At 40.2% G+C, this 17,874-nt stretch overlaps 1 protein-coding gene across 4 annotated transcripts in view; it reads right to left on the bottom strand.

Moving 5' to 3' along the window:
- il1rapl1a (interleukin 1 receptor accessory protein-like 1a) overlaps positions 1-17,874 on the bottom strand; it is a 174,166-nt gene that overhangs the window by 75,170 nt on the left and 81,122 nt on the right. For all 4 annotated transcript variants that reach the window (XM_044019149.1, XM_044019151.1, XM_044019150.1 and 1 more), the window contains exon 5: positions 17,143-17,296. In XM_044019149.1, coding sequence (XP_043875084.1) covers positions 17,143-17,296 — 154 coding nt within the window. The remainder of the gene's footprint in view (positions 1-17,142; positions 17,297-17,874) is intronic.

The following is a 17,874-nucleotide window of genomic DNA, read 5'->3' as shown; positions in this document are numbered from 1 at the left end:
TGTAAATCATGTGTTTGTTGGCTTTCCATGATTCCAAAAGGCTAACGATGCTCCACTTTCCCAGCCTCCTAAGACAGATGGAGATCATTAGCTTCTCTCACTCCGCTCTCTCTCTCCGTTTCCCTCTCTCTACTCATTGCGATCTGTCATGTCTAAAGCATAGGCGCCTTTTGTCTCAACCCTTTCCACTCATCCCCACCTCTGGTTGGCCCTCACTCACTGTCTCTGTCCATTTTCCTCTACACAGATTTATATCTAATGGTTTCTAACTCCAGCAGAAGCTCACAACTTTAACAAGTGCTTCATCTCTCTTGTCAGAAGTAGTTATAGGAGTCATGACACACACTTCCCGCGACAGGAGGAATTGATGAGAAGCCATTAGACTCTGCTGATCCTGGAGTGAGTGGCAAGGCCTCCATCGCTGTAATCCTGTGACATGTGTCAAATGCACTGTTTTGTTACAGACATGTGCTAAGGCAGGTAAAAATGTAATCTTTAAGATGAACTTATTTGCAGTGATTGCAGACAGGACAGGACAAATCAATCAACGGCATGTAAAATCTATTGTCTGTTGAATCTGTCAGTTATTTTCTGTAGCACTGAACATTGTTAAAGCTTGGACACTAAAGCTTGACTCAATCGACCACTTTGTTCTTCACTTTCTTCGTAGCCCCAACTCCGAATGTCATTACTCATTAAGACACTGTGATTGCAGGACCAGCTATAGGGTCGTTTAGCCATGACATGTCAATGAAGAAGACACATGGCCATCAATACCATGTTTGTAATCACTAAAATGTTTACAATTGTATTTACTGGTAGAGCCGAGGCGACTGAGACTAAGGTTGACTATTTCCTTTGTGTGATAATGTCTTTCAGCAGAGCAATAATTCCTCATAAATGTACAGTAGAAGTGGAAACACCACAAACTGTGGTCACAGATTTTTTGCATGCTTAAGTGGTTATATAGGAAGCAATGGTGACCTGAGGTTACTGCTGTGTGCAGTGGAAAGGAAGGAACATCTGTCACGTGTAGCGTTGCTGTGTCGGTGGATTGAAGTGCAGGATCGTTGTTCTTGGACTTTAATTAGCTGTTATAATATTAGGAGAATCTTTAAAACCCCATGTTCTACCAACAGAATATTTTGTGTACTCCGATTTGGTCAAACGATTGCAACTGCTGGGTTTTCTCATGTTCAGATCTGTGCACACTTAATCTAAGAAAATATTTTGCTCCACAGCATCCGCTGTTATTTTATCACGACACGAGTTATCATGAGATGACACATCTTTCTAGCACACACAGAACTTCAGAGAGAAAAACATCTGGAGCTATCGCAGTCACCTGAAGTTGTAATATTTCCCCCAGTGATAAAAGCTTTTTCTATCTCTTTATTTTGAACAGGATACTCTGCATTTTGCAATGAAACATGCTAAAAATCTCCTTTGGACTTCAATGCAGATACAGAAGAAGTTTTAAAGAATCTAGGAAAAATTCAAACAGTTCTGTTCTGGCAATGGAAGGAGTACAGATGGACAAATGGACAAACATGAAAGTGACAGGGGCATGAAAAGGAATTGGAAGCAACCACTCCAGCTGAAAAGTTGATTCAGTAAATACCATAAAAACAGGAATTCAAGGTCAGACTTTAGTGTTTGGCTACAACAGAGATGCATTAGCATTAATGGGGTTTGGAGAAGGTGCTTTGTTTCAGTGCATTTGGGGATCTTCAGTATGAGGTAAAATGGCTTCCTTTATGTATTTGTATTATCCTGGGGCAAATAAAGCAGTTTTTTTTTTTTTTTCAGATTATGGTATACCTTTGCATTTAAGCCACAGCATACAGGATTTTGCCGACGTCAGAAAATAAAGACAGTCACAGAGTTTTACATTGAATCATAAGATGATAAAAGAAGTATAGATGATTGAGTGCTTTGACCTCCCTGAGGTGACACAGGTTAAATGGGTGCAGGACCAGATTCCTTTCCTCTGCTTTTAAAAGCCTGACATGTTCCCTGCAGGACATCTGACCCTCTCTGACCACAAATCAACCTGCAATTACAAGCCTCTGGAAACCCATTCACATACTGTACATAGGCTGTGCATGTACACGCACACTATCACACCCCTTCCTGACCAGTGGCTGCTGCACAGGCCAGAAAAAAAAATAATAAGGCAATTAATGAAGGGGTTGTGAAAGTAGCACAGTGTTATATGTATCATCAGACAGAGGCAAGTAAAATAAAAAAGAACATGATAAGGAAGAAAAAGGTGTTTGGTGAGAGCAATGGGGAGCATAAGAAAACAAAAAAAGAACTATTTATTTGAGTCAAGTAATATATGTCACCTTGGTAACATCTCCTGTCAGTGTAATTCTGAAAATCATACAATGTACTGATAGTGTGTGTCATTCCTCTAATGTTTCATTCAGCCCACTGAACTGTCTGTGAGGTTTTTTTTTGTGTGAAGAAATAATGCATTGAGTGATTTATAGCCCTCCAACTAAGTACATTCATCAGTAAGACCTGAGGTCTGAGTGGCAGTCATGTTGCTCTGGTTTATTCTATGGCAGTATGGTCTCATAAACAAGGCAAATCCCAGAAGGACTGGAAAACCCTCCTAAGACAGTGTTTTGTTTTCCTTTTTTTATTTTACCTGGAATAACTTGTCATAACACAGCTGAACTCAAGGTGCCATTCCATCAATTCCCATGGCAACAGCAACACTGGCATTGGAAAAAGAAAAGTGTTGTGGGCAGTCTCCATGCCGGTGGAGGGTTTTTTTTTTTGTCCTTTTTCAGACACAAAAATATGTGTGTTTGTGTTTTGTGATCACAATGAGTCTAAAACATCATTATGGATATCAGCTACCTAGAACAGCAAGCAATAACTCTTACAATGTAGATAACGGCATGTGTGACATTCAACCAGGAGAGGAGAGGTAGAGATGAAAAGAGAGAACATGCACAGGAGGAGAAAAACTGCTATGACATTTGTGACAACCACGTCATTCTGCCATTTGAGTCTAAATGTGAGAGCCGTCTTAACCTTTCTTGCAATTATAATTCACACAAAATCCCCCATGTGAAACTAGTGTCACAGAAAACAAATGGTCCAGCTTGGATAAGAGGGAATAAAAAACAGCAAGTACTGGGCAAGCTCTATATAATAACATATCAGAGAAAAAGCTACTGCATTCTGTGAGAGCTACGAGACAAGAAAGGAAGTTAAGCTACAGTATAAGTGCGTTTCGCATTTCCAGTACAACCACCTGTTGGCTTCAAAGCATTACAACAGAAGCAAACAGAGGGTTTGACAGTAATGACTAATCACAGGCCAGCGATACAAGCATGCCTCTTTATAGGAAGCCTTTGATGAAGGTGATTCACATCCTAAACATACTTATTAGCCGGAGTGAGGGAGGCAAGTGAAGGAGGAAGGGCGAAGAAGAGAGGGAGAAATATTTGTCATGCATGTTAGCTGGTATGTTTGAATGCAAAAGAACAGAATGCTGGAATAATGAGTTTTGGCGCAGTTAATGAAATAAACCGCGAGAAGATGAATGACTTGTGAGAATGAGATATTGGAGTGCATGTGTGTGCGTATGTGTGCAAGTCCCCCATATAAATGACTACATTTTAAAGTGAAGATATGTTTTCAGGTTAGGTTGATGTTAGGGTAAGGTTAGGGTTAGGATCAGGGTCAGGGTCAGGATTAGGCAAGTAGTAATTATAGTTAGAGTAAGTCTCCCGGAAATGAATGTAAGTCAATACATTGTCCCCTCAAGTCATGCACGTCGAACGTGTGTCTCTGTGTGAGTGTGTGTGTGTGTGAGTGTGTGTGTGTGTGTGTGTGTGCATAAGAGCCATATGGCGTGACAAAAGAAGAAGGGAATTGTAGAAGCTTTTGAGTTTACACCACAGAGAGGAGCTGAAGATAGAAGCTGTGAAACTGAAGGAAAGAAATAATCAGTCTTTTCAGTACAGTATAAGCAGGTATTGTGTATTTGCGTCTGCGCTTGTGTATGGCTTGATAAACAAACAAAAAAAAGCTTTGGAAATATTGGTGGCTTATCTCTGCAGAGCTGAATAATGAAGGAATCATTTGGGACAACAAGGAACTGCTAGCCACGCTGGTTGAATTTGTACTTACGTTTGTATTCTTTTGTGTTTCCTACAGCATTAGATATTGGACTGCAAGCAAAACTTACACTTAAAAGGAAACGGTTTCATTTTAGCTTCCAGACAAAAAAGCCAAAATGAAAAATACATTTTCTTCCATTAAAATCATAACTAACATCTGGATACTACAAAAAAATAAATAATAATAATCAAGTTGAACTTTATCAAAACAGCATTTATATTCTCACAAGTATCACAAATCCCACAGCATTGTGGTGGCCCCATTTATGAATCAATGTATTTTGCTGAAATGACAGAAAGCAGATCACATCAGTGCTGATCTTTATTCCCCTCAGGGGTTTGCTGAACATTAAAGCCAAGCTGACATTATGTTTGAACTGTTTTCATATATTGCAGACATAAAACATTGTGGACAAAGCCATTTGGTATAAATCAATATGGAAGTGACTTACAAAACGTTCTCAGTAGGCCACGTTGTGAATGAGGCTCTGATGTGATTTCTGAAACCTCCGAAGATGTGTGTCCCCACTCTCTCAACACGGGTTGCCTAATTGAGTGTTAATTTGGTGCTAATTATGTAACATGCTATCCCAGGGAGACGCCCCAGATGCCAGGAGACGAAGGCGCGTGAAAGACTGTTCAGAATCGCGAAGCAAAGCCTTTAGTGAGACTATTTGTCTGCATCTGCTTCGTGAATTCGTCAATGTACATTGTGGGAAACAAATACAGACCAATCCAAGGCAAACAAAAAAAGTGTGCCCTTTTCAAAGAATAAGGCCATCCATGTATGAACCACAGCTAAATGTTAAGCAGATACCATCTCTACAAGCAAGACTCGTTTAATTAATCATTCCACAAACATTACCCAGTGGAAGTTCAGCCCCGACATTAAAAATTGAACAGATTTCTTTTACACTGAAAGTATTAAAGACGAAAGCTGGAAGCTGGGCTGGATCATGGAGAGTGTTGTGACATAGATGCTCTTACACAACATGCACTGCAGAAGACTCTCCATGGGCACAAGTGTGTTTGTGACACTCCAATCAAAATATATGGCTGTCACTTATTATGTTTATTATTACCATCAAAAGACCAAATACAACAAGTTATTGCTTTGTATAGTGTCTTCCAGCCTCTTCCTTTCTAAGGGTTGCCAAAGGGGATGATCTGCATATTTGATTTGTTTTGTCAAAGCCGGATTCCCTTCCTGAACCAACCTCTATCCAGGCAAGGGACCGTTACTAGTGCATGTGCCCCCCTGTGGCTGTGGTCAAATTAGAGTGTCCAATTAACAATAAGCAATAGAGACTGGGTACCTTGCTCAAGGGTACAGCAGCCCTTGTCCTGGCAGGGATTCCAACAAGCAACCCTCCTGTTACAAGCTCAATTCCCTTCCTCTTGGCTATGAACTGCCCAAATACAACAATTTATGTCTCTCAAAATGGAACACACCATTTTCAAAAATGCCGGAGCCCATGAAAATTATGATCAAAAAATGTCGGTAGATGTTAAGTTCATACAGTATATTTAGAGAGTATGGAATTAGTTCATGAAAACATTCCCAAAATAAAAAAAAATTGTCCTGGCTAATATTCCTTACACTAAAGTAACAATCATTTCAAATGAGCCGACGTTGCTGTTAACCGGCTTTACTGTAACTACTAAACTACAATACCCTTGTTCAATGTTTGCTGTCGTCTGTCTCCCACTAATATTGTAAATGTTGTGGTTACTGTGCATTTTTAAGTTGTCAGTATTTCTATTAGATGTGATGCTTTTTCTATACATTCTGTGAGAGTGGGGTTCCTGTTTGCAACTAGCTCCCAATGTTATACATTTTTAAAAGACTAAAATCATATGTGGAGAACCAAAAGTACCTTGGTGCAGTGTTGCCATGGGCCTTTTGACATGCCACAGCAACAAAAGCTTAATCATGGCTGCATTCCACCAAGATTCAAGGCCCCACAATTGTTCATGCCAAATAACTGTCACACTGTCATGACTTACTTTGACACTTGAATAGAACAAAGCCACCTTTAATGATATTAATGACACCTGTGCTTTTTCAATGCTGTTAAAAAGGCTGACACTGATGGAGCAAAACCGTTCTGTAATAAAAGACACTGCCGTCGCTATCAACTGAGTCATGTTTCTCAAAACAAATCCATCACATACTTAGATTTTTATTTATTTATTGTGTGTGCGTATGTGCGTGGGGGGGCTTGTTATGAATACAGTAATGGCAGGGTATATGACTGTAGTTATTTCAACACTAACAGAAATCAGCAATCCCACATTAAATGCTGAGCTGTCTCTGCATTCAGTAATAGATTTCCCATTCCTGTCTAATTAAAAAGGGAAGCCTTTTTCCCATGAAAGGCTACCAGAGCTATATTGAAGGGTGAAGAGGTCGCTGGGAATCCATCAGATGTGATGCAGTTAATCAGCATAAAGCCTGCTCCACTGCACCGCTAAACAACAACTGCAGGAGTCGACCCAACCCTCACACTGCGCCACACTGGGACTCACAACCATACAGGCACTGAAGTGAAATCAATTTTGGAGACAGACAAATGTATACAGTATTTTCTATATTTTGTCTTGAAAATCCAATACCTGGTAGTTTCACAACAGTCTCTAAAATGGGTAATTAGAGGGATTTAAAAATAACTCCAGAGACAGCTTGAGGGAGAGAGAGAAATATGGGGAGAGAGAGAGAGAGAGAGAGAGAAAGGTAATGTGGTTTGTGAGAGAGAATATAAAGAAAATGAGAGGACAGGGAAACAGCCCTCGCCCACAGTAATTACCTGTCTCTACCTCCTATCTTTTTGAGCGACAACAAAAGAAGTTAGGAGAGAGGAATGGTGACAGGCAAGAGTGAAAAAGAAAAATATGATGGCAGCAAAAAAGAGCCGCGAGGTGGAGAGGAGGGAGCAGGTAATGTACAAGGAATAGGGATGCATTGATTATTCGACAGCAGACGTGTTTAATTGAGAGATGCACGTACACCATAGAATGAATTCCTCCCACCTTCTTTCACACGCACAAATGTGAGTATGCACATTTGTTTGTTACTTTGCCATCTATGGTGTAAAACCAGAAATACTTGTGTCGTGATTGTCCAGTCAGGAGGACAGTTTAACTTGTTTGTGTCCACACATGAGCAAATGTTTGATGAGCAAAAAGGGAAGGCCAAGCTACCTTCATAGCACTGGACAACTTGGTAATTACTTCAAAAAGGCTGATGCACTTCTAGGCTGCTGATTTTTTACTTTTGTAGTTTGAGTGATTGATTGTTTCATTTATTATCCGATTAGTTAATTAATTGTTTCATTAATCAATGACCATGGTCAACGATCAAAATAGTCATCAGTTGAAGCCCTATTAAAATATATTTACCAAATGCAAAGCAATCATGGTGAACATGGCAATCAGAGCCTTCATCTGGTTAATGTAACGCGAGACCAGATGTAGGTTTTCACAGAAATGATTAACAATACAAATAATGTTAAGTAGTAGTAGTGTGGGATCAGTGCCATTTTATACCAGATCATTTGTTTGAGAGGTGTGGTTTAGCAAGTCCAGGTATCGCATTACAGAGGTTGGTGTGACAAAAAGCATATAGCAAAAATTTTACGAGGCGGGACTTTATACTTGTGTGTCTGCAGACAAACTCAACCATTGATTTGTACTTATCACAGCTGGGCAGGCATGCTTGCCCAGCGTGAATACTGAGTACATGCACACACACACACACGCACACACACATACTGAGGAAGAAAAACCTACAAAGAAAGCAAACAGTAGATGCAGACACTGGCTTCCTGGACAACCTCTCAAACTGTGCAAGGGTGCCAGAAGAGGAGAGAGAGAGAGAGAGAGAGAGCAGGAGAAGCAGCTGTGCTGCAACACAAAGTGGTAATGAAAGTTGAGGTGTTAAGTCAATGTCTTCCTTCGAAAAAAAAAAGGAAAGAAAAACAAAAAAAAACACTCATTTTGACAGAGCTGACATTCTCTGAGGCAATGCTCCAGGGTCCATAATAACTATGATTTACAGTGACACACTCACTGTATACTACTCAGTACACCTGAGGAGACTGGATAGCATAACCAAATACAAATAAGTGAGCACAACATACACTCGAGAAATCATCTTCCGTAGACTGCACACTTAGAGGAGTGAGTGACAAGGAAGGGGCAAGGGTCGCATCAACCTTATGAAGCTCCATAACTCCAGGGAGTAAAAAAAATAATATATATATATAGGAGTGGGAGCACACAGAGATACAGAACAGTGCAGAAAAAAATGGTAGTGGGAGACAGATGACATTGGATATTTGAGGTGGTGTGTTTTGGTTTGTGATTTGCTGATTGGAGAAAAAAATACCATCCTCCAGCTTAAAGAAGGGTAAAATTGAAACTCGAACTCCCACTTCGCCACACCTCACCAACACACATACTGTACATGCCTGAAGGGAAGCCATGCATGCTTACTCACACATTTTGTAGCCCTTCATTAATTTGGACACTTCAGGGTTTGCTGAAGAGTGTGTCCATTACTGCTTTGTGGCGAAGATCAAATGTGTGACAATCTCTCTGTTTTCTTTCACCATCCCCTGTGGTGGTTAATGGTCACCTTCTTATCTTTTAATTGGAGGAAGGTTTTTTTTTTACAGTGTTCTTGTCCTAAGGACACTGTATAATGAGATGGTTAGTTAAGACCCTCTAATTGACCTTCAGCTTTTTTTTTATCCTGTCAGAGAAATTTGCTGCAGCTAAGACTGTTCTTATTGTAACAGAACTGTGAACAAACTCCGTCTGTTGACCCAGCACCTATGCAGACATTAAGTTATAGAGAATAGGTGAGAGAGTGAGGGGTAGAGAGAAATGAAGAAGGAAAGGAGAAGTTATTCAAGACAAGGGGCCAATTACCACTCAATTGCAGGTAAGGAGTACAGGGATCAGTGTAACAAAGGCCATTATGTGATCATTGTCAAAATGGCCAAAGCTGCATTGTAACTTCATTAGTGAACATATAAAAGAGGGATTGAGACAGGCAGAGAAAAGGAGAAAATACACAAATGTAAGTACAAGGTGTTAACATGCACACCCACAAGCCATCCCTGCTGTTCAATTTAAACGTCACACTAAGGTCATACGTTTTTCTACAAAGACTGCTGTGTTTTTTTTTTTTTTAAACGGAAACTATAGGAACCATGTACAAAAACACATGTAGTTCTATATATGTGGACATAGAGTTCAAGGTGAAGCAGCAGATACTTAGACTTAGCACAACAATTGGCGGCAAAAAGAACATTAAATTACAGCTTTTACATGCATGATAAAGTAGTTACTGCAGTAAACTAAGCGGGAGAAAAATACGTCCTCACCAGAGACAAAGGATTGAAAACAAAATGATGCACCAAACATAGGTGATTTGTGCCAGCAGAACAGCAGAATACACGATAACAGAGGCTTTTCCCTCCATTGTTCTATTCTTCGGTGAACTGAATGCACTGCACCAGTGAGCAGTAAGCTTATGCTAGCAGTGTTTCAACATTTTATTCTGGGACAGTACACCAACTGTTTTTTCAACCAAAATAAGGAAATGTTAGAAACAATATTACTTAAGTCAATGTGCAGGACATTTCTGATTACTCAGAACAAACTGTGTTCTAAAAGTGTTCTATCATATGAAGGAATTTGGGGCATTTGGAGGAAGTGGCATTTATGTAACCTGCACAAACTAATGGGTTAATAAGCATGTTTGAAATCATCCAGCAGCTAATGATGAAAGGCAGCTATTCAAGAACATGTTTCTTCATGGATGAGAAGATTGATACCTCATTCATGTTTGTTTCTTAAATAGACCACCAGTGTATAATTTTGGCTATAAAACTAAAAGCAAGCATTATTACATATGCTTTGGACAATGTTTAGAGCACAATGTCATGCAAAGATTATTAAAAGAGTGTTATCCTTTGAGGGCCACACGGTTGGTGTAGTGGTTAGCGCTCTTGGCTTTGCAAAAAGAAGGCATCTGCTATAAGCAAGTGCTTATAATGTTAGAAACAAGTGAAATGTTGAGTTGTTTGTCATCTGTATAGCATGTATATAATGTTGTGCGCTTTTTGACATATTTCACTGCAACATTAAAATATCTCGTCCCAATTGGTTTAATGTTTTTTTTTCACTGAACTTAAATCACATGTCTTTCATAAATACACATGGATATTCTGTTTAATTATTGGCCCTCACTTCAAAAGACATCATAAAATTGAATTTTAATTTTAATTTAACTTCTGCCCTCAAACCAGCCCTGTACGCCTAGATAACGATAACAACCAACTGAGGGTGTGTGTGTGTGTGTGTGTGTGTGTTGGGGGGGTTAAAGTGGGCGTAGGTCAGGCAAGATTAATTGGGAAGGATGTAAATTTCATTCGTCACATGCAGATTGATGTCAATTTTAATTGAATTAAAACAATGTGAACCCTGGCCTGCTTAGAGTCATGGAGGACAGCTGGTGAATAGAGATGAAGTGAAGGGAGAACACTTGAGAAATTGAAAGGACAGGTGGGGACGAGGTGCAGAGGTTAGAGGTGAGGAAGTGAGATACAGAAAGAGAAAGATAGAGATTTGTTAATGATGAGAGTGATGGTTGACCTTAAACTAATGACGCACTTCACTCCACCCTAACATGGTAATTTCAGTCTCACGAGTAACTCAGCCGCTCATTAAATTGATAGGCTTTAAAATATGCCTCTCTGCATGTCAGAGACTCTCATACTGAGCTTTGGCTCTGTACGCACTGGCCACTCTTTGTGTGTTCCTGGTATGTATGTACTGTATGTGTGTACAAGGGTGTGCGTGTGTGTGTGTGTACATGTGAGTCGGTAAGAGTCAAACTGCTGGAGTAACACTTATCTCAGGTGCGACTTTTATCATATGCTCCCCAAGGACATGTCACTGAGTCTTTAGCGTGAAACACAACAGGCTGCCACATTGCAGGTGGCACGGTTATGATATATTCAAGCAAGGTTCATACACGTAGAGACAGAGATGGAGATGGTTTCAGGCGAGAGCAAAGCCATCTTATTTTCCCACCCTACGCCACTTATCTCACCCCACTCATTCGTCTTCTGCGAGCACTCCAGGATAATATCAGCGCTAATCGCTGCCGCTCCATCCATCTATCCACGTTCAGACTGACAGACAGGGGAAAACATGGAGGAGGTGTGAATACCACTGACTGCTTCTGCCTCCGTCTTTCTCGTGCAGCCTTATATCCGCTGTGATGAGATTACACCCAGCCGGCCAGGTAAAAGTTGAGTTATCGGCACAATAAATTATTAAATATATAAATAAATCACACGGTCCGGCTCACACATGTGCACACAGGCTGTAACATTTTATACAGTTGTAAAGTGTTCATGCTCCTGAAGGTGACCCTGAAGCAAAATAACTGTAAGGAAGCTTTTACTTCAATGAGACGATGTCCTGGATCACCCACCGACACCTCACTCACGTACACACTCTCTCTCTCTCACACACACACACACACACACACTGAAAAGCACTGAAAAGGAGAAGCTCTCCAATCTCGTTGTGCACTGTATAATGAAAATAAGGGGCATTCTATTATATCCCTAACTTAACCAAAACTAGTTAAAACCTTAACCTTAACACAATTCACACCTTAGCCCTAAATTTAACGAGTTTCTCTGAAATTAGGCTCTGCGTTATTATTCAAGTCAAGTCAACTTTATTTCTATAGCACATTTTAAAACAACTAAAGTGTGACCAAAGTGTGTTACAGGGTAAAATGTATAACAATGTCATATAATACAGTAAATCATGATTTAAAAGTACTAAAATATTAAAATTTAAAAATAGTAAAGATATAAAATTCAATAAGAGCTGTCCAAATAAAAAGATCTCATGGCGAGGGGAAGGCCAGAGAGAAGAGATGGCCTGATTGAAAAAAGGTGATTGAAAATGTTCAATAGTGGGTGCCGATTTAATTTAAAAGTTAAGCATAACTTGGGGACAGCCATTGAGAGGGTTTGATTGCTTTGGGTTTTTAGCAGAGTTTTTGGCACTTTCAAGAGCAACTGATTGTTTGACCTCCGTGCTTTCGATGAGGTGTGAAAATAAATGAACACAGACAGGTAGCATGGTGCCAGTCAGTTAACAACTTTAAAAGCCAAAGACAATTAGAACCAAGTTTTGGTCTCCATGACGACGATTGGCCCTGACAAGGTCAGCGTACATGTCAGAAAAAGTCCTAAAATGGTACACACACATACACACACATAATGCCTAATAGCCTTTTACACTAACCTTAACTAAATGCCTAAAATTTACCCTAACCCTTGACCTAAACCAAAATCTAACTATAACCCTAAAACCAAGTTAACCCTCAAAAAACCCTTTAGCATTATGAGGACCAGTCAAAATGTTCTAACAAGGGTAGATTTGACTCGGAATCAGTCTTCACAGCTTACTGCAGACATCCACACATCCATGTGTGAAATCCAGCCCTGAGAGGCAAGGGCAATCAGGTTACTGTAAAGCCCAGTGGATGAATCTTAGGTCTTCCATGCTGGCTTGAAAACACAATCTGACACAGTGATCAGGGCATAAAGCATAAAGAGCAAACACCACACACTCACAACCATCACATAATTTCATTTTCAACCAAGGTACATACAGCATAGCTTCCCACGCATCTCCCCACTCACTGTAGATATTCGACGATAGGTAACGTAAGGCCGGCGATTCCTCAACCTAGATTTCCTTGTGCCCTCTCCACCTCCAATTCACTATGCCAAATGGTACATTTACACTGGCCATAACCTCGATCACCATACTTTCAGGCTATGCTGAACATGCAGGCAGGCATTTCTACGCTGAGTGCATGCAGACAGAGGTATAATGGGAGCAACAGATAGAAACCCACGCCCGAGGCATCCATCAAACCAAACGACTCCATTACAGTAAGTCGGACAGAGGCAAACAGTAATGTGCACTGTGATAAACACTAGGATAATAGTCTGTTTATAGTCCTGGACACACTGCTTCTGCCGGGAAACACTGGCAAAGAATACAGATAAGATGCAGGAGCAGCAACTGCTCTATCTTCTTCATTCTTTCCACCTCTTTTCCTCTCTCTCTCCTTTGCCGTTATCAGTCACTTTCACTCCCTTGTTCTCTTTATCCTTTTCAGCTATTCCTTGTATAATATTTTCCTTCGTACAGAACGTAGAGGGAGCTGCATACATCAGCTGAACAGGGCTTTTATCTGGTGGTATACTGTATTGTAGCATTACCATCACAGAGCTTGGAATGAGGCCTGGGAGAAACATAAACATGCATTATAAATGATTCAGATGTACTATCACAAAGCAGGTATCATACCAGACACTGGTAGGTATATATAACTTATAAGATCATAAACACACAAGCATCCACACAACAAGTGGCCCTTGTATCGGCATGTATCAATTAGTTATGGGGGGAATGATTTCAGCAGACACACTGCATCTTTGCATCTCTGATAGACAAATTGAAGCAAATACAAGTTTAGATTAATCTGACCAGGCTCTGTTTCCCCTAGAGTAATGGGAAAACCAAGCGAACCTGCTGCTGCTATGAATCAATTATAAGAGTACACAAAAAGGCACTCTCTTTACAGATGGGAGGTTGGGGTGAAGGTCTGTGGAAGGGGGAAGAGAAAACAAAGACTTCCCATCTGTTGATAATGATGTTTTTATTCTCTATACACACCCCATCGCAGCACAGGCTCTACATCCTGGTGTTCGCCTGCTCAGAATGAGACAGGGACATTTAAATCCACTCCGGCATAAATGGAAGAGAGCATAAAATGAGCCGAGGGGTTGCTGTATCTTTTACATTTCTATTAACCCTCAGAGCACCAGTGCTTGATTAAGGTGCTCCTAGATCAGCCTGATCTGGACGAATCTGTGTTTATTCCCATAGTTAACCTCTATTACAAGACTGACCTCAGTTCAGATAGCAGCTCCTTTACTGCTTTAAATGGAGGCTGTTACACGGTGCTGCAGCATCAGAAGAAAAGGCGTGTGCACACAGTTTACAGGACGACAGGGTCAAAGCAAAGGCCAGTTTCTATTGTATTGTATTTAAGATTAGTTAAACTTAATGACCGCCTTCATCCTCTCGGCCTATCAAATAAACTCAAACATTAGCTCTCGGATCTAGTTTGGCCCTTTATGCTCGCCATCCAAGTAATGCTGGTACTAACAGGATGTGATAAAATTGTGGGTAATGTCACACCCACTTGAGGGGATGATGGCATAGGTTTATTAAAGGAAATGAGCCTAGGCTGAGGATTAGCCAATCTAATTCTAGCAGGGTACTATGGGTCTAAAAAGGAGGTACCCAACTGGTACGGTAATAAGGCAAAATGCTGTGGTAATAGAGCACACTATATTTTTATAGCTGAAGCAGAAAAGCCAATGATGCAGGATTGGTGGCTGCATGGGACACAACGGCCAGTTTCTAATAAATATGGGACACATTATGTGATCAGTCACATTCCGGCAAAGAAACATTGAGGATTCATTTTTCATATGGGAATCATGCGTCTTGTGAAATGTTTTGTGTACTTCCAGAAGAAAAACAATAATGGGGTTCCCACATCAACCTGCTGCATTAAAGGCTAGAGAGCATTGCTATGTGCTTCCTTCCTCCATTTTGAAGACAGGTAGACATTCCATTAATGCAAAACATGTGTCTCAGACATTGTGTAAGCTCTGCTCTGTGGATCTATATGGCCATGCAATCTATCTGCACACAAGCATGAGTCAGAAACACTATATAGGTAGACTGATTAGAACATAACTCAAAAGAAGGTTCATGGTGAAAGAAAAACAAACCTAAAATGACCTATTTAATTTCTTCTTGCTCGCTGCCTCACACTTGTTCTCATGATTGGTTTTACCCTAAAGCTTGCTTTGTTTATTTAAGGTACACTGTCATACGTCGCATTGCATACACAGCATGCACATACAAAAAGAAAATGGCACCTTTAAAGTACTTCACTTGACCAGCATTTTTTTCTTTCCCCCTCTGTGTATCATTAATATTGACTGTTGATATTTATACCCTAATACATCTTTTATCATCACCCCCATAAAGAACAGTGAGCTCAGGCTAGTAGGCTAACAGACACACAAGAATACAGCTAAATACTATAATGCATAGTGTAGTAAGTGAGTGAGCTAATAGTTAATGAGCTCAACCCCATCAAGAAGGAGAATTGGTGAAGGAGCCCTTGTTGCCGCTTCAGTGCTGCGGGACTGTTGTAGCATTTATGGGATATTTGCAAATTGTACACAAATTATTCTGGATTACACTCTCCATCTCTAAACTGTATGAGTCACTGCATGAACATCATTCTCACGCTGTGCCACCCACTTGCAAAATTCAATGTCTCAGCCTGTGGGAAACACTAGCCTCACACTTACATCCTAATTTCACACACGAACAATGAGCAGCCACACATACAAACAAGATACTCATCAAATTCTAACGCTATTTCTGCAGTGCAGTGCAGTTTCAGAGTGAGTTATTGAATTGAATAGTGCATGCATTTGTCCAGGTGCATTGATTTAAAGATTCAGTGTTTAACTTTTATGATTTATTAGCAGATTTATAAGCAGAATTTGAATAAGTAACTGTAACAAAATTGTTTAGTTTATTAATAGTGGTATTAAGCCTTTGGTAAGTACTTGAGGCAAATGCTTTATGAAGGCCATCATTTTGTACCTCAATGTGTCTACAGCTGGAGGAGACGTGCTATTTGTAAACTGAAGCAGAAGTTCACTATGCAAACAAAGAAAAATTGTTCAGCCCACAAACACACGATGGATTAACCTCTGGTTGATGCATACACCTGACTTTTGAATACTGTATCACACACAAAGCATTGCAAAGCAATGGACAAGAAAACAGAGTGAGGTGAAAGCGCCAAAAAAAACAGGTGAAAGCGCCAAAAAAAACAGATTTTACTAAATTTAAAGGTTGGGTGTATAAGACTTAATGACATCTATTGGCCAGTCATGTGCGTCAGGGAACTACAGTGGTCTTCACATTCCAACCAGGATGTTTATATTCTTATTTGCATACACAATGGAACTTTAACTATTATTTGCTTTTCTTATTCTTATTCTTATGGACACCATTCTCATTGACAACTATTGCAATGGAGGCAGTTATAAGCTTTTCTAAAAATACAGTTTTCTTCTTAATTTAACATTGGTGGTTATCATATGATTATGTAAAATTGTAAGTCAAGAACTGCTCAGCTAACTATTTACAACATCACTGAGCAAAATATAACCTAACTCTAGTCTTACTGTGGCACAGTATGAAATATACAGTAGCTTTATATATGAAGCTACTTTATAAATATGCACACCCAAGAATGAAGCTGAACTATCAAAACTGGCTTGAGAGACAAAAAGGGAGGAGGGGAAATAACTGGATTTGACCTTCTCATCAACTATAATAGATCAGTTGACCTGGCAGAACACTCACACAGTTTAAAAAAAAAGTGTTTATTTATTGCTCCACTTCCAGCTGTGTGAGGCAAAGAGACAGAGGGAAACAGAAAGAGAATAAGTGGTCTGTTAATCTCCTGACCTTGGTCCTGGCTCCTCGGAGTGAAAGGATTTACCCTTTAACCTTAAATATTTCAACACGGTTTGGTTGGCGGGAAAGTGCTGAGGTAGAGGAAGGGATCGAGGCCAGGCCACAGCATTCCACTTCCCTTACAAATTAACACAGCAGCAGGACATTGCTGCAGTGCTCAGTGTTGTGTGTGTGAGAGTGCTTTATGTTTTATCTATTTCTTCTCTGACAGACACTGCTACTCCATGCATTCTTTCAATATAAACAGTTAATGTTGTCCTCATACAAGAAAAAAATGTCTTTCTTGTTGCATAAAGTGTAAACTTACCTGTTATTGTGAGTTCAGTGGTCCTCCTGACCACAAAACCACCAAACTGGATCTCGCAGGTATAATTCCCAATGTCCTCTTCCTTTACCTCCTGGAAAGACAGTATGTCTCTCTTCTGAATGATGTTGGCTGGCCACTGCTTTGGACGGCACTCCTGCGTATTTGAGAAAGACAGAATAATAATAAAAAATAATAATACCCTAACCCCCTACTTCATTCATTGTGTTGGACACAAGAGTTTCAAATGTCACTGAGGATTAAGAAAGTGGATAAAGTCTTATGGATGCAGAGCTTGGCACCCTGACATAAAAATGGTACCGTAAAATGATCAGGCTCTGCCATTATCCTACTTATCAGATCAAAATTTATTGCACTGAACTGAATAGTCTCCATTCAATACTCCAGGTATAGCCACAGAGGACAGAGAATGTTATTTGCAGGAGTCTCTGCAGGCAAAATAAGAGTGTTTATGCAGTGTCTCTGTGTGTGTGTGTGACTTGATATGACAATGTGTGACTCAATGACAAGATCTTCTCTCCCTCTCCTCCACCCCTCGGTGCTCTGGTAGGGACAAGGATTGCTCTGCAGATTCTATTCCACCATTGCTCCCGGCAAACTTTGAATTCAATCACTGTGGCTCTGCAGTCTTCCAAATAACTCTGGGTTCCAGCACTCCCAGTCATTACCTAGGCCATAATTGAATTCTGGAAAAACCTAGAGGTCAAGCCCGGC

This window comes from Solea senegalensis, linkage group LG2 (assembly GCF_019176455.1).
Source record: "Solea senegalensis isolate Sse05_10M linkage group LG2, IFAPA_SoseM_1, whole genome shotgun sequence".
In the NCBI taxonomy this organism is placed as follows: Eukaryota; Metazoa; Chordata; class Actinopteri; order Pleuronectiformes; family Soleidae; genus Solea; species Solea senegalensis.
Note: the sequence above shows the minus strand (reverse complement) of the source record. Positions and strands in the feature narration are given on the sequence as shown.